The sequence below is a fragment of the Micropterus salmoides genome, unplaced genomic scaffold (genome assembly GCF_014851395.1).
Source record: "Micropterus salmoides isolate LMB-PRFRI ecotype aquatic unplaced genomic scaffold, ASM1485139v1 Ms_hic_scaffold_2, whole genome shotgun sequence".
In the NCBI taxonomy this organism is placed as follows: domain Eukaryota; kingdom Metazoa; phylum Chordata; class Actinopteri; order Centrarchiformes; family Centrarchidae; genus Micropterus; species Micropterus salmoides.
In genome coordinates, this window is record NW_024041150.1 from 52,787,466 (window position 1) to 52,812,225 (window position 24,760).

General features: G+C 42.9%; 3 protein-coding genes and 1 long non-coding RNA gene across 5 annotated transcripts in view; 2 read left to right on the forward strand and 2 right to left on the reverse strand.

Moving 5' to 3' along the window:
- slc25a11 (solute carrier family 25 member 11) overlaps positions 1 to 1,974 on the reverse strand; it is a 9,108-nt gene extending 7,134 nt beyond the window's left edge. Inside the window, exon 1 of the mRNA XM_038731969.1 lies at positions 1,756 to 1,974. Within this exon, the coding sequence (XP_038587897.1) occupies positions 1,756 to 1,820 (65 nt within the window). The 5' untranslated portion in view covers positions 1,821 to 1,974. The remainder of the gene's footprint in view (positions 1 to 1,755) is intronic.
- LOC119912609 overlaps positions 1 to 24,760 on the reverse strand; it is a 390,500-nt gene that overhangs the window by 87,081 nt on the left and 278,659 nt on the right. The gene's annotated exons all lie outside the window — the stretch shown is intronic.
- Positions 3,070 to 8,007, forward strand: LOC119912692 (motile sperm domain-containing protein 1-like). Of its 2 annotated transcripts, none has more exons than XM_038731982.1 (6): positions 3,070 to 3,145; positions 3,666 to 4,010; positions 4,711 to 4,786; positions 6,716 to 6,987; positions 7,095 to 7,250; positions 7,343 to 8,007. In XM_038731982.1, the coding sequence occupies exons 2-6, from the start codon at positions 3,758 to 3,760 to the stop codon at positions 7,369 to 7,371; spliced, it is 786 nt and encodes a 261-aa protein (XP_038587910.1). In that variant the 5' UTR covers positions 3,070 to 3,145; positions 3,666 to 3,757; the 3' UTR covers positions 7,372 to 8,007. The 2 variants fall into 2 exon arrangements, with proteins under 2 accessions (XP_038587910.1, XP_038587911.1); XM_038731983.1 differs by lacking the exon at positions 3,070 to 3,145 and adding an exon at positions 3,324 to 3,499.
- On the forward strand, positions 19,057 to 20,048 carry LOC119912764. The gene is made up of 2 exons (XR_005446218.1): positions 19,057 to 19,261; positions 19,440 to 20,048. It is a non-coding gene; the product is annotated as an uncharacterized LOC119912764 (long non-coding RNA).

Below are 24,760 nucleotides of genomic sequence, written 5' to 3' on the forward strand. Positions count from 1 at the left end.
GACATGTGGGGGCCCTCTCAGGAACCTTCATCAATCCGCCTCCTCTTTGACCTCCTTATTATCACAATCTGATGCGTTCAGTCCAACAACAACAACAGAAAGTCTCCCCCATTCACATGGACTGGGAGCGGACAGGAAGTCACTACTGAGCATGCTCGGTTTGTTTCACTACATCATAAACATTCATGTCTGAGGATAAACATCTGAACTGGTTATTGTCTCCTGCTAAACGATGCGTTCACTGATAACAGCTATCAGAGCGCTGGGAGAACAGCTCGTACTGTAGTGACACTTTATCAGCTGTTCAGGGTTCAGGTCTAACGCCACCTGAGCCTGATGTGTGATCAGCTCGTTTATCGGCAGGCTTATCTGTGCTGTGGTGAACTCTGCACACTCGCTGTGACACCAGGATCAGGTCGAGTGTGAACGGAGGATTAAGTGCCAGAGATCCTTATAGTGGTGTAAGGAACACGCGGTCACCGTGTGGTCGATCTGCGGGACTAAAACCTTCAAACCAGCAACTGTTCTCTGATCTGTCAGGATCCATCAGGACCTAAACCGAACTTTTGACCTCCAAGCTGCCGCAGGACTGAACAGAACTGAATGTTCAAACAAACCAAGACTTTCATTATCAATTAGCCCGCTGATCGTTTTGGTCCATGATATAAAGAGTCTTCAAGGACCCAGAGAGGTTCAGGGATCCAAACGAGAGCGAGTCCGTGGGCTGACTTCATAAATAAAAACCTTTAACCCTCCCACATGTAGACGCACCTCGACCACCAGCCAGCTGTCACCTCAGCCAATCACACAAGGCGTATTCTCTCTCATTCCACACATTTCCAGGCTCTTCAAGGACCCGCAGGATCACACCTTGAATTCACACACAGGGCGTGAACGCAGTCTGGAGCCAGTCTGACAGCAGCAGCTGGCTCCTGAGGCGTTTTAAAGTTTGAGGTCGTGACATTTAAGGGGCCGCGCGTGCAAGCAGCTGCTTCGACCCAGTTTGTCCAGAAGAGACACCCACAATGCAACGCTCCGCGGACAAACGCAGCTTCATAAAGCTGGCTGGTGTCCTACAAACGTGTCGCTGCCCAAACATCAGCAGAGCCTCAGTGTGACCTGGTTTCCACGAGCAGGTCCACCTTCAGGTTCTCTCACAGTCAGTCAGGTGTTTAGGAGGACGGGAAGCTGCCAGACTGGTTAGTTTAGCAGAAAACAAACAAGTGTTTACAGAGAAATGGAGGCTCAGACAGCTTGAACTCTGATTAAACTATCTATTGATTATTTTGCATGTTTTCTGTGAGTCAGACAGGAGAAAACGTTTCTGTCTCACATGTTGTTTCTCTGGCTTGTGTTTGTTTTTACTGACAGAGAGCATGCGGGAGTTATTACAACATCACAGAGCTGTCTCAGCCGGAGCTCCACCGGGGCTCAGCCGGCCTTTAACCCCGAGCAGAGGCGCTCCCGAGCCGGCTGAGCTCAGGCTGAACTGCGTGTCCCTGCTGTTAGCCTCCAGGGTTAAAGTTAGCTTCACGAGGCTAAACTGAATGAAACTACGTGCTGCTTGTTGCCGCTGACAGCTGGCTGAGCTGCTCACGTGACCGGAGGAAGGATGAAGGACACTCACATGTTTAATTTACTCACAATAACAAGTATTTTCTTCTCTAAACTTGAAGCATGAGCGCGGCTAACGCTAGCTGCCCCGCTGACCGCTGGGGTTAGCACGTTAGCATGTGAGCTAGCAGCAGCACGTACCCGGCCAAGCCTCCGAACAGGAACTTGATGGCCTTCGGAGACGTCTTGGGCTTCGTGGTCGCCATGTTTCGGGGTCCCCGGTCAGATTCCCGCTGCCTGCCTGCCTGTGAGCCTCTGGGCCGGACGGTCCGCTGCTCGGTAACCGGTACAAGGTGACTCTCTGGAGCGGGCACGTCCGGAGCAGACGCGAAGCACGGCGGACCAATCAGGAGGCGAGCACGGAGATGGACGAAGATGGACGAACAGTAACGAGGGTGTCGCTGCTGCTTTCAGGGTCCCATCTGCGGCTCGTAAATCACAACGCAGAGACTTACTGAAGCTTTTTAAATAATTTAAAGATTAAAAACCGAGACTGACGTTATTTAAACATTACGTTGTTCAGTCAGACAGTCTAGGTTGTTTGTGTTTAGGCTATTATTTATGATACAAGGTAGATTAATTTATAATTTTACTGCTTAGGGTTGAAATTACTTACAAAAAGCAAATGTTATATACAAAACGTATGTATTTATATTATTTATTATCATTATGCACTGCGAAATGTTTGTGTATGCACATGTATACAAATATTCATTTAATATGTTACCATATTTTAATACTGTTTCTATTTGTTATATAATGATAAATAATGAACCTTGTGATATAAAATGTGTGTTTACATTAATTTAAACCCTTCATACATTTACATTTTGAAGCCTCATTGTTACTTTCCAAGATCGTAGCGGTTTGATTTACAGTGTCAAAATAAACATTTGTGATATTAGCAAAATGACACATTCACACATAAACACTAAACAAATTGAAGCTGTTTACTCAGCAACAAACAATGTGTTAAAAAAACAACAACTCTAAAATGTCCTCAGGGAACTTGTTTACTGTACACTGTGTGTTCATATTTCCGACAGCACATGAAAGCAACTGTAGCTTCAGCGCACCCCCCCCCCCCCAAAAAAATATTATATATATTTATATAATAAATATAATTATATTATTTTGTAATCTATTTAAAACCATATCAATTAAGAAAACTAAACATTTGGACTAATAATAATAATGATATTAATAATAGTAATAATAATAATAAGGTTTATTTTTGTTCGTTATTGAAGTGAAACAGCAAATGTAGCCTAAAATATAAGTCGCATGAATCATCAATTCAGAATTAAATTATTAGAACTTCAATAATAAATTTAATTAATTATCTAATTAAGATTATTTACAGATTAAACATGAGAAACAAACTCCAGCGTAAACACGAAAGTGACTGGCGTGACTAACAGCCAATAGCAGGCTGTGCTTTTCTCTTTCTTTACACACATTGGCTGACAGCGGTACAGGGGGCGGGGCCTGTCAGAGCAACAGCTTGCTGAGGAAGTGGAGTCAGGCTGCGGTGAGTAGAGACACTAAACTGTCTTTTCTACTGTATAAACTCGAGTCTCACGTTACTCGCTGACAGGTTTCAGGTCTCTGGACACTTACAGCAGCTGCCGGTGTTTCCTGCTCCGTCATGTTTCCGTTATTTCACCGGTTACCTGCCGGGTCGGTGTGACGGAGCAGCTAGCGTTAGCTAACCGAGCTAAATAACAAACAACCTGCGGCCACTTCCTGTTTTTAAATAGTTTAATGTAACAATTAATCACATGTAAGGCGTTTTATACTGCACACACACACTGTTGTGAAGCAGGACGGTAACGCGGCTGGAGAGAGAGGAACCTGATCCTCCTTAAGGTGGAATAACAGAAAGGTAAACACCGGAAATGATCTGATCACGTGATCAATAATCATCAGGTCAGAGACTTTTCTAACCAGCTCAGTTAGAGGAGGGAACTGATTAAAACTATCTATGTGCTCTATGAAAATAGTTGAGAACATTTAACTTAAAGTACCTTTATTTCTTCCTCTACCTGCAGCAGGTGGCGATGCTGTGACATCACGCCAAGAAGGCGTCCAATGACAGCGCTCGGATCATGCCTGCGCGTGGGGCACCACACAGCGCGGACCGATGAGAAGGAGGGACAGCCATGACGGACGGGGACAGGGCGGGGCGGCGGAGCAGGGGGGCCGGAGAGGGGACCGGGGCCAGGCGGTGGTGAGGCAGGCAGGGAGGGGGGACGCGGGCGGCGAGACGGGCGCGGCGTCCCCGCTGCCGGTCTTCCTGTTCCCCTCCGAGCTGCTGTTCTACTCGGAGCAGAGGAGCTCCCACAGGAGAGTCCTGACTCTGTACAACCCCTACAGCTTCAGCCTGAGCTTCAAGAGTCAGTACCTGTTTACCTGTTTACCTGTTTACCTGTTCACCTGTTCACCTGTCTGTTCGCCTGTCTGTTCGCCTGTCTGTTCGCCTGTCTGTTCGCCTGTCTACCTGTTCACCTGTCTGGTCACCTGTCTGTTTACCTGTTCACCTGTCTGGTCACCTGTCTGTTTACCTGTCTGTTTACCTGTCTGTTTACCTGTCTGTTTACCTGTCTGTTCACCTGTCTGTTCACCTGTCTGTTTACCTGTCTGTTTACCTGTCTGTTCACCTGTCTGTTCACCTGTCTGTTCACTTGTTCACCTGTCTGTTCACCTGTCTGTTCACCTGTTCACCTGTCTGTTCACTTGTTCACCTATCTGTTCACCTGTCTGTTCACTTGTTCACCTGTCTGTTCACCTGTCTGTTCACCTGTCTGTTCACCTGTCTGTTCACCTGTTCACCTGTCTGTTCACCTGTTCACCTGTCTGTTCACTTGTTCACCTGTCTGTTCACCTGTCTGTTCACCTGTCTGTTCACCTGTCTGTTCACCTGTCTGTTCACCTGTCTGTTCACCTGTTCACCTGTCTGTTCACCTGTTCACCTGTCTGTTTACCTGTTCACCTGTCTGTTCACCTGTTCACCTGTCTGGTCACCTGTCTGTTCACTTCTCTCTCTCTCTCTCTACCTGTCTGTCTGTAAGTTAACAGCCTGTCTCTCTCTCTCAGTGCTGTGTACAGCTCCAGCTCTCTACAGAGTGGTGGAGGCAGAGGGGAGCGTCAGAGCTAAGTCCTGCGTCGACCTGTAAGTACGCCGAATAGTACTTTATATTTCTACTTCTTCTGCTACTTGTACTGTTACTTCTACTCCCGACACAATGGTGGCGATTATTTTCATGATTAATCGACCGGTCGTTTAGTCAATAAAATGTTAAGAAACTGTTAAAAAAAAAATGGCTCATCACAATTTCCCAAAGTGACGTCTTAAAATTGCTTCTTTTGTTCAAACAGACCGAAACTACCACGACTCTTCATTTACTGTCAGACGTGACTAAAACTAGCAGCAGTTCCTCACATTTAAGAAGATGAAATCTGACAATTTGTCACTGAAACGATTAATCGATTATCAAAATAGTCATTAATTTTCTGTTGCAGCTCTACCACCCAGTATCAGTAACTCGCCAGTCAAGAGAGTAAACAAACGTTCCTCGGAGAGCCGGGGCCCGTTTCAGAAAGCAGGCGTATCAAACTCTGAGCTCTGAGGTGGGAAACGGGTTCTGATCAGAATAAGTTCAGTCAGCTCTGAGTATGTTGAGCCTGATGGAAGTGCGTGCGTGGGGATGAAAAAAAGCCTCATCGATGGAGCTCCGATACTACGATTCACCATGGCAACGGGTAAATAAAGGCAGAGCCTCCATTTTAATCGGGTGGCGCTAGAAATATGAATGCTGCCAACACGGACCCTGATTGGCTCTAAAACGTAGGCGTGAAGGATCGATACGTTAACTAGTCTACACAGCGTTGCTCATTCATCATTTACCAGACTGGACTTTTCTTAATGAAAAAGTGCTGCAGCCCATTACATTTTAAATAGGAAGGCTCTATTTATTAATCTGTAACCCGACGGGACTAAATGCCGGTGGCGGTCGGCTACCTGATTATGAAAATAGATCAAATCTAAGACACAGTTTACTTGTGAACGTGTGATAGTAAAGTCACACCCAGCAGGTTTGACTATTAAGTACTTTTTGCAGTGGAAAATGTGTCAATAGATTAAAATTTTGGACGTCTATGTTGCATTAATAAAGTCTTGCTCGTCTTGTATTTTATTAATGCCTACGATAGGAACTTTCCAATCAGTGCGACTACAAAATCAAAGATTACTGTTCACTGATCAGTTTGATAAAGTTATAAAGGACGGTGTAGCTTATAGATTTTGTTCTGTGCTGAGGATAAATCCACAATGTGCAGAGATCTGTCGTTACATCGATGACAGATAGGAAGTCAGAGGGAAACTCGGCGTTAGTTGAACCTAAACTCCTCCCGAGCAGGTTTGGTTCACAGCGTAAGTTTCCGGGGTTACAGACCCAGAGTTCATCTGATCTGAGGCTCAACTTACTCCGAGTTTTCACTAAACCCGCTTTCTGAAACGGGGCCCTGATCTCTGATAACGAAGACCAGAAGAGACCGTGACAAGACTTCATGCTAAATGTCTGATCTCACATCTCTTAGTCTTTATATTCATCACACCAGTCATTTTTGTGTCCAGTGATCCCGCCAGTTCGTTCTACCTGGTGAACAATAAATCTTAGACCATAAATGCAGTAGTCGACACAGAGACCAGTAAAATCCCACGATTAAAACAAAGTAAAAGCAAAAACATTAAATCCCATCTTCTACTTCAACATCTGAACTTTAATAAAAACATCTGAAGTTCACAAAGAAAATCTAACAGCTGTGAGAGGACGTCCAGGACAGGTGAGAGGAGGTTTGATGTCCAGATGTTTTCATAAATAAGCAAGCTGCTGGAATTACAACCGTGCAGTGTAATTAATTAATTAATTTTCCTAACTTTTCGTTACTAACTTTCAGGTGTGAAATGTTTTTTTCGCTCTATATTGGCAGCTGTCTGAGATTTTTGTGTTAAAAAATAAAAAGGTTTTAGGGAGTGTCCCTGTCGACCACGTGTCTCTGGTACCTTCGTGTTTTCAGTATTTTGGTATCTTCCTGTCAGGGTGGTGCGGCACCTGGACGTGTCCCCTCGTAACTGGGACCGCAGGGACCGGTTCCGTCTGGAGGTGAGAGGAGGAGGGCAGGTGGGAGGACGGGAGATCTGGGCCGAGCTGAGGGGAGGAGTAGGAGGGGGAGAGGAGGAGGAGGAAGAGGATGAGAGGTCGAAGAGGAGGACACCTGGAGGAGGCCAGCAGAGGGCGCCGCCTCCTCAGACTCCCCTGTCTCCTCTGCTGCTGCCCTCACACGCACACCTGCAGCTGCCCGCCTGCACAGGTGAGACTGGGAGGGGGGGCAGCAGTGCACTCTGGGACGTGTAGTTGATTTAGTTGTTGTGAACTTGACTGTAAAACCTTTCCTCTGTGTGTGTGCGTGCTGAGCAGCTGTGCGCGGCGTGTCTCAGTGGGTGGTGTGTGTTTTGGCGGCGGTGCTGTGTGTCGCAGTGTTGATGCTCCCCCTCCACTCTGACAGCGGCTCCGTGGTTCCACGCTGCCTGCACGTCTCCGCCAATCAGAAGCTGGTCTGCGCCTACACACTGGGTAACACACACACCCTGTTACACACACACACACACACACACGCAGACCTGTACGACCATATGAGGACTCACCTGTGTGTCTGTCTCTCTCAGGTCTTCTCACCATGGTGTTTCTACGGTAACCAGTGACATCGTGCCTGCTCTGTTCGAGTGACAGCTGTTTTTCCCAGCGCCATAGCAACCGTGGACCCTCGTGACCTCTGAGCCCCGTCCCTGAACTCACATGTGAATGTAGTCTGAACGCTGACGAGTCTTAATGACTGACTGATGACGTCAGCAGGACATAAAACTTTATTTAAAACTGGAAACTCACACACAGTCAACCCGCGGCTGGAGACCCTGAGAGGGGCCTCGTGGTGCAGCTGAGGGGCCGTGTCTGGTGTTAGCCTCTGGTGTTAGCCTCTGGTGTTAGCCTCTGGTGTTAGCTTCTGGTGTTAGCTGCTTCTTGCTGTGGAAACGTTTAGTGTTTTAGGCCTGCGAAGGTGCGAGGAGGAGGGGCCTCTGCAGGGGGAGGGGCCTCTGCAGGAGCACAGTGCTGGTGTCTGTGGGTCTGAGGAGGAGGCAACACTTCCTCTTCTCCCTCTCTGTTCAGATAGATGCTTCTCTCATGTCTGTGCTTAGATTAGCTTAGCATAAAGACTGTAAACAGCTAGCCTGGCTGCTCTATATTGCCCTCTGTATAAAGTTACACTCACAGGGAGTTGTGTTCTGTAAAGTTTATTTTCCTTTAATAATAATAAAGTGGTCAGAAGACTGAATGGATCTGTTTCTGTGCTGCGGAGGGAAAGACGTCCAAACAGAGGAGATAAAAAGCATCTATGTCTTACACGTAGAAACATGGCAGACAACATGTTTGATGGTTAAAAACGTTTGATTAATGGTGCAAAATCACGTGACGTGTCATCTGTAATATGGTATCAGGTTATAACGGTTTTTGCTGTCCATGTAGAGCGACCGAGATTCATTAGGGAAGATATTTATTAGCAGGATTTGCAGTGCAAGCAGTATTTTTAATGTACTGGTGCAGTAAAAAGACATACTAAAGACAGTCCAACACACATTTGTAGTAGCGTCCATGTTGTTTCTACATTCAGACTTAGGAGTACCTGGGGGCCCATCCGAGGAGCGCCTGAATGCAGCATTAGCAGACGAGGAGGGAGGACGAGCAGAACACGGAGAAGAAATAACGAAGACAAATGCTGTTGTGAATGAAACCTCAGGACGGCGTGACGTCCGCGTCCTGCTGCGACCGTGCAGCGGCGGTGGCGGCGTCTGTCTCAGTGACATCAGCGATGACGTCATCGGCCAGTCCCTCCTCAGCTTCTTGGGGTGGTGGGGTCGTTGCCAGGGAGACAGGCAGGTCACCTCCTGCAGGCAGAAGAGTCGGTGTTAAAGTGTTTTTTACTCTGAATAGATGGAACAAACAGAGACGCTGAGCTGCAGCAGCACAAGTTATGTTCATTAATGAAAAGCTACTGACTCCACGGTCGTTTCTAATAATCAATTTTACAGATGTTGATAATTTGGCAGCGGCACCGAATCTCCTTAATCTCCGTACACAGACTGAGAGGCAAAACCCAGGGCTAATCCGTAGTTCTCTGCCTGCAGAAGTGAGATTTAAATCCCCCTTTTAACTTATTGTTTCACAATAATAGACCATAGAGTCTACTGTCTGAACTCAGATCTGAGTTCAGACAGTGTAATCCTCTTTGTTTCTTATATGTATGTAAGGCTTAATCCTTTATCCGCATGGTGTATAACAATGTTTTCATTGTTCATCAACTCTAAAGCTTTTCTCCCTGTCTATAAGAGTTGGCAACATATTTGTTTAGACCGAGAACACAATTCCCTAACGTCTCTTTTGACTGACCTGCAAAAGGTTTCTACTGAATGTGCTTTTAGGTCTAAAAACCTAGTCTTGGACTGGATTGTGGTCGGCTTCTACAGTGATATGACTCAGATTTATGTCACATTACTGAAGGTTAAGACGCTGGGTCTTACCTTTGGACCTGTGTCGATATAAAGACACCATGAGGACAGTGGAGATGCAGTACGGGCAGAACACCACCAGGAGGCGGAACAATCTGAACACCAGCTGGTTGGAGGCACTGGTACCTGTAGAGAGAGGCACACCTGGTGGGTCGATGGTTCGGGAAGCTACACACCAAATTCAGTTTGCTAAGGGGTTCTGGGTTGAACAACATGTTTCCTCGAACCGGTGCTCAACGGGCTTCAAGGTACGTTTTCTCTCATTTGGTGGGCGGTTCAAAGGTGGCGAGATGTACAGATGTGGACAAAATCGTTGGTACCCTTCAGTAACAATTGGTGAAAATCAGACATTGCTTTTAAACTGTGGTTCAACAGAATAATAAAAAAAAACTAATGAAACTGGCCCGGACAAAAATGATGATTCCCTGAACTTAATTTTTAGAGGTCACTGCACTCAAGCATCTGTAACTCTCAATGAGACTTCTGCACTTGTCAACAGGTATTTTGGCCCAATTCTCTTAAGCAAACTGCTCCAGGTGTTTTCAGGTTCAAAGGGTGCCGTCTCCAGACTGCATGTTTCAGCTCCTAACCACAGATGTTCTGTAGGATTTAGATCAGGGCTCATAGGAGGCCACTTCAGTATAGTCCAATGTTTTGCTCTTAGCCATTCTTGGGTGTTTTTAGCTGCGCTGTGGGTCATTATCCTGTTGGAGGACCCGTGACCAAGCTTCCTGACACTGGGCTGCACATTTTGCTCCAGAACGCCTTCATAGTCTTGAGTTTTTATTGTACCCTGTATAGATTCAAGACACCCTGTGCCAGATGCAGCAAAGCAGCGCCACAGCCCGCTTCACAGTAGGTACGGTGTTCTTTTCTTTGCATGCTTTATTTTTGCGTCCACAAACACAGAACTGATGTGACTTGTCAAACAGCTCCAGTCTCATCTGTCGGAAGGACATTCTCCCAGAAGCTTTGTGGCTTGTCAATATAGTTTTTTATGATTTGCTTTCAACAGTGGTGAACTCCTCTGTTGTCTTCCATTAAGTCCAAACAGTGAAGGATGGTGCGATCTTACACTGATGTACCTTGACCTCGGAGTTCACCTCTAATGTCTGTGGAAGTTGTTCTGTGCTCTTTGGTTACCATTTATAGTATCAGTCTCTTCATTTGTCATCAAATTTCCTCTTGCGGGCATGTCCAGGGAGTTTGGCTTCAGTACCTTGGACCTTAAACTTCTGAATATGTGCAACTGTAGTCACAGGAACATCAAGCTGCTTGGAGTTGGTCATAAAGCTTTAACCTTGAACATGTTTGTCTATCATATTATATATATTATCTATGAGTCAGCTCTCTTCTTAGCTTTCTGTGGTCTATGTTCAGTGTGCTCACACCATGATACCAGACAGCACAGTGATGACTTTTCACCCTCTACAAGTTTGAAGATAACACCTTAGTTTAACATGTTTATTTGGTCAAATTATTTCCAATATTTTCTACTGGTACCATCTTTTTTTGTCCACGTCTGTATATAGACACTGCCATATTAAAAAAGCAGGATGTACTAAAGGTGTTTATCAAATCTCGGTGTAGAGTTTGGGGACTGAACACTCCTGAGAACCAAAAATTGTGTTTTGTGTTTCTGTGTAAGGAATCTACAGCAGGTGAATCTCTGGATGAAATGAGTCCTGAAATCAAAGGTAACCTCCTCACCTGTCACGGAGATCCAGCTGGATAGAGACTCTCCATGGCCTCTGATGTTACACTTGTAGAGGCCTTCATCAGACTTGGAAACATGGTGGATGGTCATGTGACCTGTAGGCTCAGTCCTGATGAGGGAGCCATCTTTATAGAAACCAGCTGGGAGGTTGGAGGAAAGGTTCTTTGTTTCACAGTGCAGAGTGACATCATGTCCCTCCATCACAGGGTGGACGGGACTCTGCAGGATCACTGGTCCATCTCAACACGAGATACAAGAGGTTTTAGTTTTCAAATAAACCTTAAGACCTCACAGAGTCGCTAGAGTGGCCATGTGTGCTAAACCGTGTGATGGTACAATCACAGCTTAGCAACAATGACTAGGGATGGGTGATCCCAAACTAAGTTGAGGCATGTGGGGTTCAGGGACATCAGTATCATTTTGTCATGCCAACTCAAAAGCCACTTCACAACATCATGCACTAGACATTATGTTCACAACATGCACTAGATTTTTGATGGCATCTGTAAGCTTTAAAGTCATCCTGTTGATCTTCAGTTCCCCTCCTGACCTGCGGACTTCCTGTTCTGTACCTCTCCCACTCATCTGACCAAATCCAAAAGAGCAGTTGAAGCCTGTCTGTTGTCCATTTATAGAAACATGGCATGATGGTGTCTAAAATTCATAATGTTGCATCATATTGGTGAAAAAATGTAAGAATGCAATGTAGAATTACAGTGAAATAGCCCGCTCAACTTCCCACCTGTCTTTTGGCTCAAATTACCTCATGCCATTTTATCCACCAGTTTAGCACTAATGTCATGTTAACAGTATAGCCTCAAACTTCCTAAAGCACCAATAAACCCGTTCTCATTCCCAAAGCGTTAAATAGCTACATTTTGTCAGGTTTCAGCATCTGGTGCCAATGCCATTGTTCAACTCTAAAAGTACTAATTAAAAAGTACTAAGTTGTCTGTAATGTTCGGTTCAGAAGCAAGAATCACGACTCCTTTAACATAGAAAACTTTTTTTGAAACATTCTTAAGAGGATGATTTCTTCATCCTCTTTAACAGGTCCTTATTTTTCTAGTATTTAGTATTCTACTAAATACTGTGGCTGTCGGCTAGAAACCAGATGCTGCTTCTATCATCAGAGACACACAGTTTCAGAACCGACTGAATTCTGATGGTAAATCTGCACCGTAAACTGTTCGTGTGCCGACGGCGTGATCTTACCAGTGACGGTGATGTTGATGGGGTTACTGGTCACTCCGTCTCTGGACTCACACCAGTAGACTCCACTGTCCCGTGGGACGATGTAGCTGATGTTACAGGCAGAACCAACAGGCTTTCCCCATGCACCACATAGAGTATGGTTGTCTGTTGTGGTGTTCCTCCTCAGCGTCCATCCGGGGGAGTCGTCGACCTCCTCACAGCTCAGAGTGACAGGTGTCCAGCTGAAGAACTGAGAGCTGCTGGGAGTCATGGTCAGATGAGCTGCCAGAAAATAAGAGAGCATGAAGAGAAATCAGCCTCAGATCAGTTTCTACGCAGACGATGAGCTTGTGTTCTGCCCTTGTGATTTACTGTGTTGAATGTGTGATTACACACATTAAACACAGTATTAATTTCTTCTGCCTGACATTAACTCCTTAAACTACTAAAGGTGGTGCATTAAAAATATTTAGTATTTATTCTACATCAGTCAAGCTCCATAGTCAGCAGCTTTGAAACAAAAAAGACTCTCTTCCTCCAAACTAAATGTCACAGGAACATTTTTCACATCCGCTGAAAACTGCAGTTTCCAGCCATCCCAGACTGACAAACTCTCAGTTCACTGAGCACTTCTCTTGTCATGTTTTGCTGTGTACTCTGTGTATGTACGAATAAACTATTAATATTTATTTATTTATTATATAAAATATTGTTTAAAATTTGCCATGTAACTATAGCACCTTTTATTTCTTATCAGTTATTAAACCCGTTTAGATAAAAACTGTTTAGTTTTAACTTTAAATCTGAATCAAAGCCCAGCATGACATTTGTTATTTATGTTAGTCTATTATTTAGAAGTTCAATAAATATTACTTTAGAATTCGGCAGTGTACTCACAGACCGTGGTATTTTTACTTTCAAGTGAAGGATCTGAATGTGTTTTCCAGGACTGAAAACATCGGCCAGGAAACACACTCTTGAATCTCAGGCTTTGTTGGTTAAATAAATATTAAAGTGAGGCTTAACTTTGTGTTACACTACAAGTATGTTGATATAACGAAGTGTGTATCATATTTGAATAAGCGCCTGTGTTACAGTTTGTCTTAATGTAAACATACTGACCTTGAGCGGGTCTGCAGCAGAGCGTGGTGGTCAGCCCTGAGGAGAAACAGCACTCAGGTGACACGTTACAACGGAAGACATCTTCACCTCAGACTCAGGGTAATACAGTGTGGTACCTTTCAGTATGGACGCAATGAACTGAACCTTAAACAGCATCGTCGAGTTTACGTTCAGACATTAAATGAAGGGCTTTACAGTAAAACTGTTGAACACTGAATTTCATATCTTTACAGCGTGTGAAAATCATTGATGTTTTAGTACTGTACTATATTAACTGTTTTACTTACAGAGCAGCCACTGGAAAGATGTGTCCTCCATCGTTCTGGCTGCTGACATGAGACCAGACCCTGAAACCAGACCTGCTTCCTCCTCCTCCTCCCTCTTCCTCTTTACAGGTGGGTGTGACGGTGTTGAGGTTTCGTTCTCCAGCAGTTAAGAGGTGGGACGATGGTGAGCCAGTATGGGTTGAACACAGCCACAACAAACACAGATGAACTCACCTGTAGAACTAAAGATAAAGGGAAGAAGACTTTCAAAGAACCAGCCTGATGAGCCTGAAGACATCTTTCTGAAGACTGAAGTGCACCATGTCACACAGGAAGTGAAGTGTGCTGACACCTCTGGGCAAACGTTAAGTGTGATGACTAATCAAGAGAAGCACCTTTATTTGTATGGCGCAATTCATATACCAGGGCAGTTCATTGTGTTTTACGGGGTGCAAACTGCAGTGATGGGTAATTACTCATTTTGCTGACTTGGATCTCTGAATCTCATTCATTAAAATGAACTAATCTTTTTTTGAATCATTTCATTCATTTCAACTGGACTGGTTATTGCAGCACTGCAGCCCTCTAGTGGGCGATTAAAAAAACTGTGCAGTCCTCAAACAAGAAGGGGCAACTTGTTTGCTTAATTGTCAAAGTTTAATGCACAAATTCACCTCTTGATCTTTCTCTATCATCATTCTATAAAGCCCCATGGACCCACAACCAAATTCAAACCATGTAAACGCCGCAGAAATATCTTGTCAATATTCAATCGCCACCGGCTCTGCTTTCCCTATTGTCCTCTTGCTACTTTAGTTCACTGGACTGAACTATGGCTTGAAGTGCATTTTGAGTTCATTGCATCGTGTTATTTGGAGGCTTGGTTTGTTGTGATTTGATGAAATACAAACTACCTTTGAGTGCTGAACATTTGAGTGCTGTTTTTGTTTATCAAACTGTTGTTGTAATTTAAGGTGAGGGTGTACATTTGTTATTTGTTACATTTGTTCCTGTGGGCAAGGAAGATAACATAAACCAGATAGATTTGGTAAAGAAAAGTTATTTATCTGTAGGGTAAGAGTGATGCGCAGTAAACTGTAACAGAAAAAGGGATGCTGCTTAACCCAATGAAAACAATTTAACCAAAAGGAAATCTCTACTGAGAGAGATCGCAGCTTAACTGAGGCAAGGTAGTAAAAACAACAAACAAATTCAAAACCAAAACACAAAGAGAGCAGCCTTGACCAATTGTCACCGAGCCCAGCCAGACAGCAGGAGGAGTCGACGTCATTTGGTCCAATCCTTGACAGGCAATCCTACAGCTCATTAGCATACAGCAACCTGTACAGATTCACTCAGAGCAAAGACAGCTACTAATACACAGGGCCGTAATAACATTGTATACGTGCATCCTTAGTGACATTTGTGCAAACATTTTTAAGTAAATCTAAACATCTTAAATGTCAGGAGAGAGACCAAACACCTGTAAAAAACTAAAACTGCTGTTAAACTTTAACCTGCACATACTTTAGGCTGCATGTCTGCCAAGCTGCTCTGAAACACGAGGCCAGAGTTCCAGTTTATTGAGTAATCAGTGTAGAGGACTGCGGTTTGAAGCTGATACTTCCTGTCCTTAGCACAAAATCACCTTCGTTGGTTTTCTTAAGAGTTTTGGCCTGCAGACAAACAGAGACCTTTTGACCTTTGCCAACTCGCTAGGGGACTTTCCATGTCTCAGTTGGCTGCTTCTCACTGTTCCCACTCTTGCCCTCGCTCACTCTCTCTGAATCTCTTTCTCATTTTTAAATGTAGCACAGTAAATCATGTGACCTCCCTCCCTCTGTTCTGAAATGATAGTAATAAGAGACATCAGGAAGCAGTACAGGATCTCCGGCTCCAGCAGCAGCAGCAGCAGCAGCTCATGGCAGCTTCAGTTTTCAGAGTTGTGTGGATTATCTTGTTGCTGGTTTCTGCCTGTGGAGGTGAGCTCTGTGTGTCTGTTTCATTATCCTTTAAAACTTTCCAGCTGTGACAAAGTCTGATCTGCATTAACATTATTGACTGTTCAGAAATCTTTGATTCCTGATGAAATGTGTTTATGTGTCTGTATTTTTATCTGGGCGTTAATGCTTCGCCTCTTTTGCTGGTTTAGTTTTTGCCGTCATCTATTTACGGTTCAGTTCTTGCAGCGGTGACTTTAGGATTTTACTCTCTTGCCAAGTCCGGGTGTTGCAATGATGCAATGTATGCATTTGAAAGATTGAGTCCTCAGGCAGGAAAAACAGGTTGTAGGACCCAGAAGGAAATAAATGAATACGTTCATGAGGAAGTTTAATTAGATTAACTCGAGGTGTATAATTTACAGTTGCAGTCTAAATTATCTAAAACAAAAATTTACCACAAAAGCGGGTAACCAAACAGGAATAGAAAATTCACAGGTAACGTAAAGTCCAAAAACCAAATCCATTCATCAATAATCCAAACAGAGGAGAGGACATACAGGCAGGGCTGCAGGTAGCAGACAACAAACGATGACCACACCACGAGGACTGATGAGAACTGAAGGGACTAAAGCACCACACACACACACAGCCCGGGGAATCAACGTCAGGTGTGACACATGGGGAATCAGGGCTGACTGGACACAAAGCTGGACACAGGCAGTGAACTCTACAAAATAGCACAAGAAGTAAAACACAAGGATGGATTTACCAAAGTAAAACAGATAATACCAAACTGATTTGTAATGGAAATTTTATGTGTTTACTGTTTTACCTTTTATGCTGTATTATTATAGGCTTTTGTTTCACTTTGTGTTATTTGATACTTTAATTATGTTGCAGCTGGGTGAAGGTTCCCCTGGGAAAGTAGCTTGTTAGAGAGTTTCTTATCTGACTATTCTTGATAGGCCTTCATCTCAGGACAGCTGGTTCCTACTCTCTTCCTCAGACAGATGCATAATAACAATAGTATAAGGTCCCCTGTTTCTTCACTGGCTCTTGGTCTTACATTTGCATTCTGGCTTGAATTCTCACTAAAGGTTTAATTTCCATTAAAAATGAATTACAGACAAAACATACAAAACCAAGGACAAGGGACGAGTAAAAAAGAGAAACACATGAAGAATGACAGAATAAAACAGGAAAATATTACATTCCCAAACCAAAAACCATAAAGGAATAAAGACGCAGTGAGACAGTGACATGCAGATCAGAGCCTGAGCAAACATTTTAAAACGATCTAGTTCATATTTAGATTTAAAAAAGTAATATTCATTCATGAATATTGTCCTCTTGATGAAGATGAAGTAAAAGAAAAGTGCAAATAGGGTGGCGATGGAGCAGTGGAAAGAGACACATGCCATTGGCATGAGAGACATTGTTTCAGTTCCCACTTCGTCATAACCACCAATCTTTCCCTGAGACATTTAACCTCTGACAAACATAGCAATTTTGGATGACAGTGTCATTAAATAAGGTAATGTAGATGCAAACAGACTTCCTGAGAGTTTAGTCTGCGAAGGTCACCACAAATACGGTGTTGAACGTGTCCAAACTGTTAGGTATGACTCCTAGGCAGTTAACCTAGGCAGATTTCATTAGAGTAGAAGAAGAAGTGGACTGGATGTGGGAAGCGGGCAGACTGCTGAGCACGGAGGACAGGAGAGAGGGAGCCACAGCAACACGCCCACAACCACTCACACATGACATGACAGACAAAAAACAGAGACAGCAGGGAGGGAAGCTGTGGAAACAAGGGGACAGAGGTGGTGGCAAGGCCCAATCACGACACAAACGGCCTCCACAGCAGTTAAACTTTGTTTTCTCTGTTTGTGTTCAGACCCACAGGAGGTGACAGTGAAACCTGGACAGGACGTCTCTCTTCTCTGTAAGGCTCCCACAGGTGGTCCCATCTCACTGATAGCGTGGAGCAGACCGGACCTGAAGGCTGATGGCTACGTCTTCTTCCTCAGAGACGGTCTCCACATGAACTACCAGCATCCTTCTTACGTGGGTCGAGTGAAGCTGAGAGATCCAGACATGAAGGACGGAGACGCTTCTGTTGTTCTGAAGAACGTCACCGTCAACGACTCTGGAACATACGAGTGTCGGGTTGGAGAGGAAAAACACCCAGATGCATCTGAACCCAGCAGCATCACCAGGCTGACGGTTTCAGGCTCAGGTGAGTTTGTAGAGAATCAGATGCAGAACGTGTTTTTGTTTTATACAGAAGTTGTTGTTGCGACTTAAGTCATGTAAACACCTGTTTCTGCTCTCTCACAGCTGGAATCATCTGGGCAGGATGGAACATGCATTTTGGACTGATAGCAAGTTTTTTATTATTATTATTTGGGATTGTTGCTGTTGTTGTTGCCGCCGTCTTATGTAAATATAAATGCCCCGGACTTGTATAGCGCCTTTCTAGTCTCCACTCAAAGCGCTTTTACACTACATCTGCATTCACCAGTCATACACTGAGCCTAAGTGCTCAAACGGAAACTAGCATTCACACACATTCATACACTGGCGGAACAGCTGCCAGGGGCAAATCGGGGTTCAGTATCTTGCCCAAGGACACTTCGACACGCAACCATGGGGAGCCAGGGATTGAACCACTGACCTTCTGATTAATGGCCAACCCGCTCTACCAACTGAGCCACAGCCGCCCTTTACATTTTTGTTCTTTTCAAGAACAAAAAGAAGGACAATCCATTTCAATCCATCCAGTGACCAGGTCAGATAGTCATCAAGACTCTGATGAATCAAAATGAGAATCAGGACAATAGACAGTGTATTTTGGGCAGTAGTGGCCTAAAGCAGTGGTTCTCAAAGTGGGGTTTGTGGACCCCCAGGGGTCCTTGAGGGAGCTCAGTGGTCCACAGCTAAAAGGAGAATAATTTATTTTCACCATAATTCTACCCATAAGTAACACAATGACAGAATGTTAGATTGTTTTTGGTCACTTTTTCTAATAAAACATCCAAAAGCGAAAATCTTATCAGACAGCCCAGGGACAAACTATTATCAAGTGGGGATTCATGACCTGAAAACGTTTGACAACCACTGGACTGGAAAACAATAGTTAAAGAAACATTTTCTTAATATATATATATAAATATACAGAGAGATATATTGCCTAATGATCGTGTTGTGTGTGGAGCACGAGGTCTCATTTCATCAAGTGAAGGTCAACAGGTGGAAAACTTTGGGAGTTTGCACTTAAAAAGCTCAGTATGTGTTGCCCAGAGTAAAGAGCTGTGCTGATGATAAACCTAAACTGTGAACATTTAGGGTAACATGAATATGCTGCTGGGATATTAATTTTTGCCTTTTATGTAGAAACTGGACAGTTTGAAAAGAAAAGCGTCTCAATGTGCTGATTGACTGACTTTCCTTTTATTTGGATTATGTTGCTGTATTAAATGTCATTTATATCTTGAATGTTTGACTTTAAAATAATAATAATAATAATGTATCATTTATACATGTGTGTAATATCTAAAGATGATATATTACAGATATGTGTATAAAAACTATCCCCTCCGTGAGTTGCCACCTTATCGTGGTGGAGGGGTTTGTGTGCTCACATGATCCTGGGAGCTGTTCTGTCCGGAGCTCTCAGCTCCTCGTAGGGTTTCCCACGACAGCTTGGTCCCAGGTGACGAGTCAGACGAAGAGCAATTCAGACGACCGAAAGCTCAGGGAGGAGCGCTGTTGTTTAAAGGTGAAGATTCACGTGGCTGTGAATATGTAGAATGTATTTGTGCATGTGTATATTTATACATGTATTTACAGTGTACATGTGTATATTTATACATGTATTTACAGTGTACATGTGTATAATAAATGTGCTCTAATGCTGTTAAACTTATCAGGAGTTTTGTCTGCTTTGATTATTTTAGGGGGCTTTCACACCTGAAAGTCCTCATTTGAGGAGAGACCGGATTGCTTCCATTGTGTCCGTCTGCAGTCTGAGGGTAGCGGACACGTAACAGAATCAACAAACTGATCCGCAAGGCCAGTGACATTGTGGGGTTGGAGCTGGACTCTCTGTTGTTGGTGTCAGAGAGGAGGATGCTGTCTAAACTACATGTCATCTTGGATTCTGGAGATTTATAAATGTCCTCATTCCAGTGCATTTCTGTGTGCATTTGTTTATTTCCAGTTTACGTGGAAAACACCAAACTTCTGTAAATAGTCTGAAAGTCCGGACCATCAAAAAATGCTTTCACAGTAGAAACAAACTGAACCACGGATCCGGACCGATACTACCTCTTTTCATTGGACCAACTTTGGTCTATTTGGTCGGGACAGTGGTCCGGGGGAGGTTTCATTGATTTTGGAAATAACTAAAAAGTCTGAGAGTCCGGACCAAATGAGAGGTAGGTGTGAAAGCCCTCTTAGTTACAGATTTTCTTTAGTCCGTACCTTACGTGACGGTTGGCCCCTATCACTGTTAAAACTGTTACTTGGATCTAACTCAATAAAATTAAGACAACATTTTCCAACTATTTTTTTCAAGTTTAGTGAACTAACTGATATTTTGAGTAAAGACAACTTAATAATGTGAATTTCAATGTACGCAAAAATATTAAGTAGCATTTTCAGAAAAAGCCAATAAATTGAGTACTATCAATGTAGAAAATATCATCATTTTATACACATTAAACTTAATTAAAATAGGTAACTTAAATGAAAAAAATAAGTAGATAATGTTCTGATTTATTAATTTTGATCAATTTACCCTCTTTGTTTTGAAAGTGTAAATAGCTTCAAATAAATAGTTGCTACTATGTCAATTTCCAACATTTTTTAAATCATTGCCATATCCAAAACAGTAGCAATGAGCTGGACAGTATAAACATTGGTATGCAGGCATTCAAGAAAACATGCCCTCAGCAAATAAAGTGCAGGTTAGTGGAACACATTCACAGTAGTTCTGTGTACATAATGTTACAAAATTTTAAAATTAAGTAACAATTTACAAACCAAATTCAAAATGAGCTGGATAGTGTTAACAATCAATAACATCTATTCATGCATTAAAAAAAGCATGACCTCAACTTATAAAGTGCAGGTTAGAAGAACACCTTCAAAGTATATTTTACTGTGTGTACATACATAATATTAAAACATTTTAATATCAAGTTAACTGGCACTTGCTATTTTTTTAACAATTCACATGCCATATCCAAATACTGGGAATGAGCTGGACAGTATAAACAATCAAGAACTTCTGTATTCATGTATTAAACAAAATATGACCTCAGCTTGTAAATAGTAGGTTAGTAAAACACCGTAAAAGGATAGTTCACTTCAAAATGAAAATTCTGTCATTTACTCACCCTCAAGTTGTTTTAAACCTGTATGAATTTCTTTCTTCTGCTGAACACAAGGAAGATATTTTGAAGGATGTTCTTCCATAGTCTTTTTATTTTTTTCTAATATGGAAGTCAATGGGTCCAGTTAACTGTTCGGTTACTGACATTCTTCAAACATCTTCCTTGTGTCCTGTAGAGGAAAGAAATTCATACAGGTTTAAAACAACTTGAGGGTGAGTAAATGAGGACAGAATTTTCATTTTGAAGTGAACTATCCTTTTAACAGTACAGTGTGAACATAATATTGAAACATTTTAAACACTAACATTACAGGTCACAAGCATGACCATCTGACCTCAACTTGGCATAATACCTTCACAGCGTGTGTGAATATTTTGAAACATCTTTAGTCAAACATCTCACTGATCTCACCTACTGACCAGTTTTTAAAGTGCAGCTTCATAGCAGGTCTATTTTGTGTGTATAAAATATAATTACTTTTTCACACCAGGAAGTATGACCTGTGTACAGTATAAAACATGACAAGGATAAACCATTACAACACCCTGAATGTCCAATTATGTCCAATATAACATTGGACATAACACCCATTATGTCCAATGTATAATGATGTTGAACAGACAAAGAAAACAGCTGTTCACAAGTGCAGTGACAGTCATGTCTGAGTGCCTAGGCAAGGAGTTTGTTTTTCAGGGTCATGAACTTGGGGCTTGGTTTTGGGCGCAGTGTGTCAAGTCCCACGAAAAGTCTTTGAAACACCTCAAATGTTTTGGAAAGCTTGGATGGATACTCGAGATTAAGTGCATATGTCAACCCAACCAGGAAGCAGCATGCTTTGGCCAGGTTTCCAAGATTGGTAAGGACTGGTATTCCCTCAATGATGATTCCTACTGCATCTGGCTCACGGCAGACATAGATGCTCATGTTCTTAATTTTCAGGTCCTCATGAACAGTGGTCTCTGCGGCCCCCTTTTGAGATACAAGATAAAGTATTTAAGACAAACAATCTCATTTATTAAGAAAAATAAATAAATGCATAAATAATCCACTACCTGCCAAATGCTGGTTCATTCAGTTCACATTAAAGGGAAACGCTTGCCAAAATTTAACCTAGGCTATTTTTGTTAATCTACCAGAGTCATTCTTTCTTGTAAAAGCATAATTAGAATGGAAATGCCACTCTCAAGATAGACTTTTTTCATATGAAGTCGAAATGCCTTTTGAATGGGAGTGCTAGGGGCACTACAATGATGGCATAAAAATCACTATTTTTAAAACACTAAGAAGGCTCAACACAACATGAAACTGTAATTGAAGTGTCACCAGGGGCTCTACACATGGACTCGAGCATTGACAACATTGTGTACCGTATTTTCCGCACTATAAGACGCACCTTCAATGAATGACCTATTTTAGAACATTTTTCATATATAGGGCGCACCGGATTATAAGGCGCATAAGATACTGCAGTCAAACGTTTGACTGGGTTTGCGTTATGCATCCACTAGATGTGCCAAAGGGAATGTAGCGAATGCGCGGCGCCGGAGGTGAGGCGTTTTAGTAAGCGTGAGCGCGCTGGGGCGGGCACGTAACTTGCATTCGCAGCCTGACTCATGAGTATTCATGTGTGGCGGCTCGCTGACAACAACAGCAGGCTGTTTGAATGAGACGACCCGGTTGTCAATGTTGTCAATGCTCAAGTTCATGTGTAGAGCCGCTTTAGTGTTTTAAAACTAGCAATTTTGATGCAATCATTGTAGTGCCCCTAGCACACCCATTCAAAAGGCATTTTGACCTGAAAACGAAAATACGGTCAATCTTAAAAGTGGCATTTCCATTCTAATTATGCTTTTACAAGAAAGTATGACTCTGGTAGATTAGCAAAAATAGCCTAGGTTGCAATTTGGCAAGAGTTATCCTTTAACAGTCCGCACAATTTAAACATGTTCACCAGACTGACCCAAACCTGCTTTGAGACAATACTTACACAGTAATCCGAGATAAGCTCCTGTCCACTCTCTCCCATATACTCAAAGAGGCATCTCAGAGTGACATCTCTCTTCTTCACTGTAGTGGCACTTGGGTCCTAGTTAATAGAACAATAATGAATAACTTATTTTTGTTGGTAAATTCACTCCAACCCTGTAATTACTGTAGGTCTGTATTATTTTTTCTTTTTTTATTCATTATAATATATTAATAGTAATAACACGAGACAATTTAGAAAAAAACTGGCTAATTAACAAAAAAACAACAAAACAAAAGAAAAACCACCCAGATAAGCAAGATGCTGAAAAAACTGAAAAACAAAACCACTCAATTGATTAATATCGTACCTTAACTTTGTAACCAATTTTTCCCTACCTGTATCAGATCCATCAACAACTTTTTGATGCGTTGACCAGTTGCTCCTCCCTTGGCACTAAAGAGTTCTAGGAGCTTTGGGGTGTATTTGTCCAGCTGTGACATAAACGTCGCTTCCAGGGAAACTGCAGTACATCTTCGGAACTCCTCGTTTACCTGTAAGACAGCAAATGTTTGACTTATTTAAGGGGGTTTAAAGATTAATCTACTATCTCATGTCCAAGTCACAATTTCTAAAAAGTTCTCAGAAGTGAGTAGTGTCAGCAAAATCTGAATGATAAGTCACTTACCTGGAATGGTCCTTGAATTCTGCCACACCAGGAGACTTGGTAATAACTTCCTGTCTTCTCCAGCTGTATGTTCTGGCCATCATATCATTTGTGCTCCTGACAGAGTCCTTTGTCTGATGGGCAGCAATTAGGTCAAGTCTCAGATTCTCAAGGGTGTCATCTGTTTCACCATGTGGGTGTGAGGGCAAGTAATTCACCTCTGCCCTCTTTGGTTTCTTGACATTTTTAGCAGCTTTTCGCTCATCACTTGACTTGTTTCTCAGTGAGTTTATCAGGAGTTCAGTGCTTCCAAGTGCTTTCCGTTTTGTCCGGTAGTTTCCACACTTATACTTTAGGCTTACCTGCCACCCATAAATTCCATTAAAAGATCCGGGCTCCTTTAAGCAGGGATGCTTTGCAACTAGTGCCTCTGCCACTGCACATCTCTGGGCATCATTGGGGTAAGCTGTGTAGAAAAACATGGCCTCTGCCAGGCGCTCCAGGATGTCTGATTTGATACTTGGTGATGTCATAGGGGTGCCATCTCTTAAATAAATCTCATTTCCTTGTCTTAAGGCCAGTTCAGTGTTGTGTGAGAAGGTTGGAATTGGAAACACAGCAGCCATGGGCTCTGCCTTTCAGAGGGGGATGGACTCGGAATGACGGTATCCACTGAGTTCCCACTGAGACTCGTACACTCACAGAGAGAGCTGACATCAGAGGCATCTGGGGTGCTTTCCTGGGGAACAACGGTCAGCGTCAACTCCAGCGGTGTATACACAACTTTAAGTGTGCACTTATCTTTCAGCTCATTGGTAGATGTTAGGGTGAAGAAGTCATCAAATTCCTCATCTTTGTATTGAAGACTTATATCTGTGGGGATGGAAAAATGTTCTTTGACAGCTGCAACCAACTCATTCACAGTTGAGGGCATGCCACTGCTGAGAGTGAGTTTCTTGATTTCATGATCGATGAGGACCCGGAATCTCACAGTTTGCTCCATTTCTAAGAAGAGTTATGTTGGAGACAGATGTGGCGCTTCAATATCACCATTTGCTTTCCTGCAACAATATAGGCAGACAGAGGATATACATCAGTAAGGCATCGTTGCTCAACGAGAGTTATGTGGTCTGTCTTCTCCAGATAATATCCGCGATAATGTTCATCAAACCAGGATATCTGTGTTCTCACAATAAAATACACTCTTTCCTCGATAAGTGCAATTTGAAGAATCACTGCAAAATCAGG

Excerpts from the sequence above, each read along its gene's own strand:
- LOC119912692 (XM_038731982.1), top strand. The coding sequence starts at position 3,758 with ATGAGAAGGAGGGACAGCCATGACGGACGGGGACAGGGCGGGGCGGCG. Across the intron at positions 4,011-4,710 it reads CTTCAGCCTGAGCTTCAAGA|TGCTGTGTACAGCTCCAGCT; the intron begins GTCAGTACCTGT and ends TCTCTCTCTCAG. Across the intron at positions 4,787-6,715 it reads GCTAAGTCCTGCGTCGACCT|GGTGGTGCGGCACCTGGACG; the intron begins GTAAGTACGCCG and ends TCTTCCTGTCAG.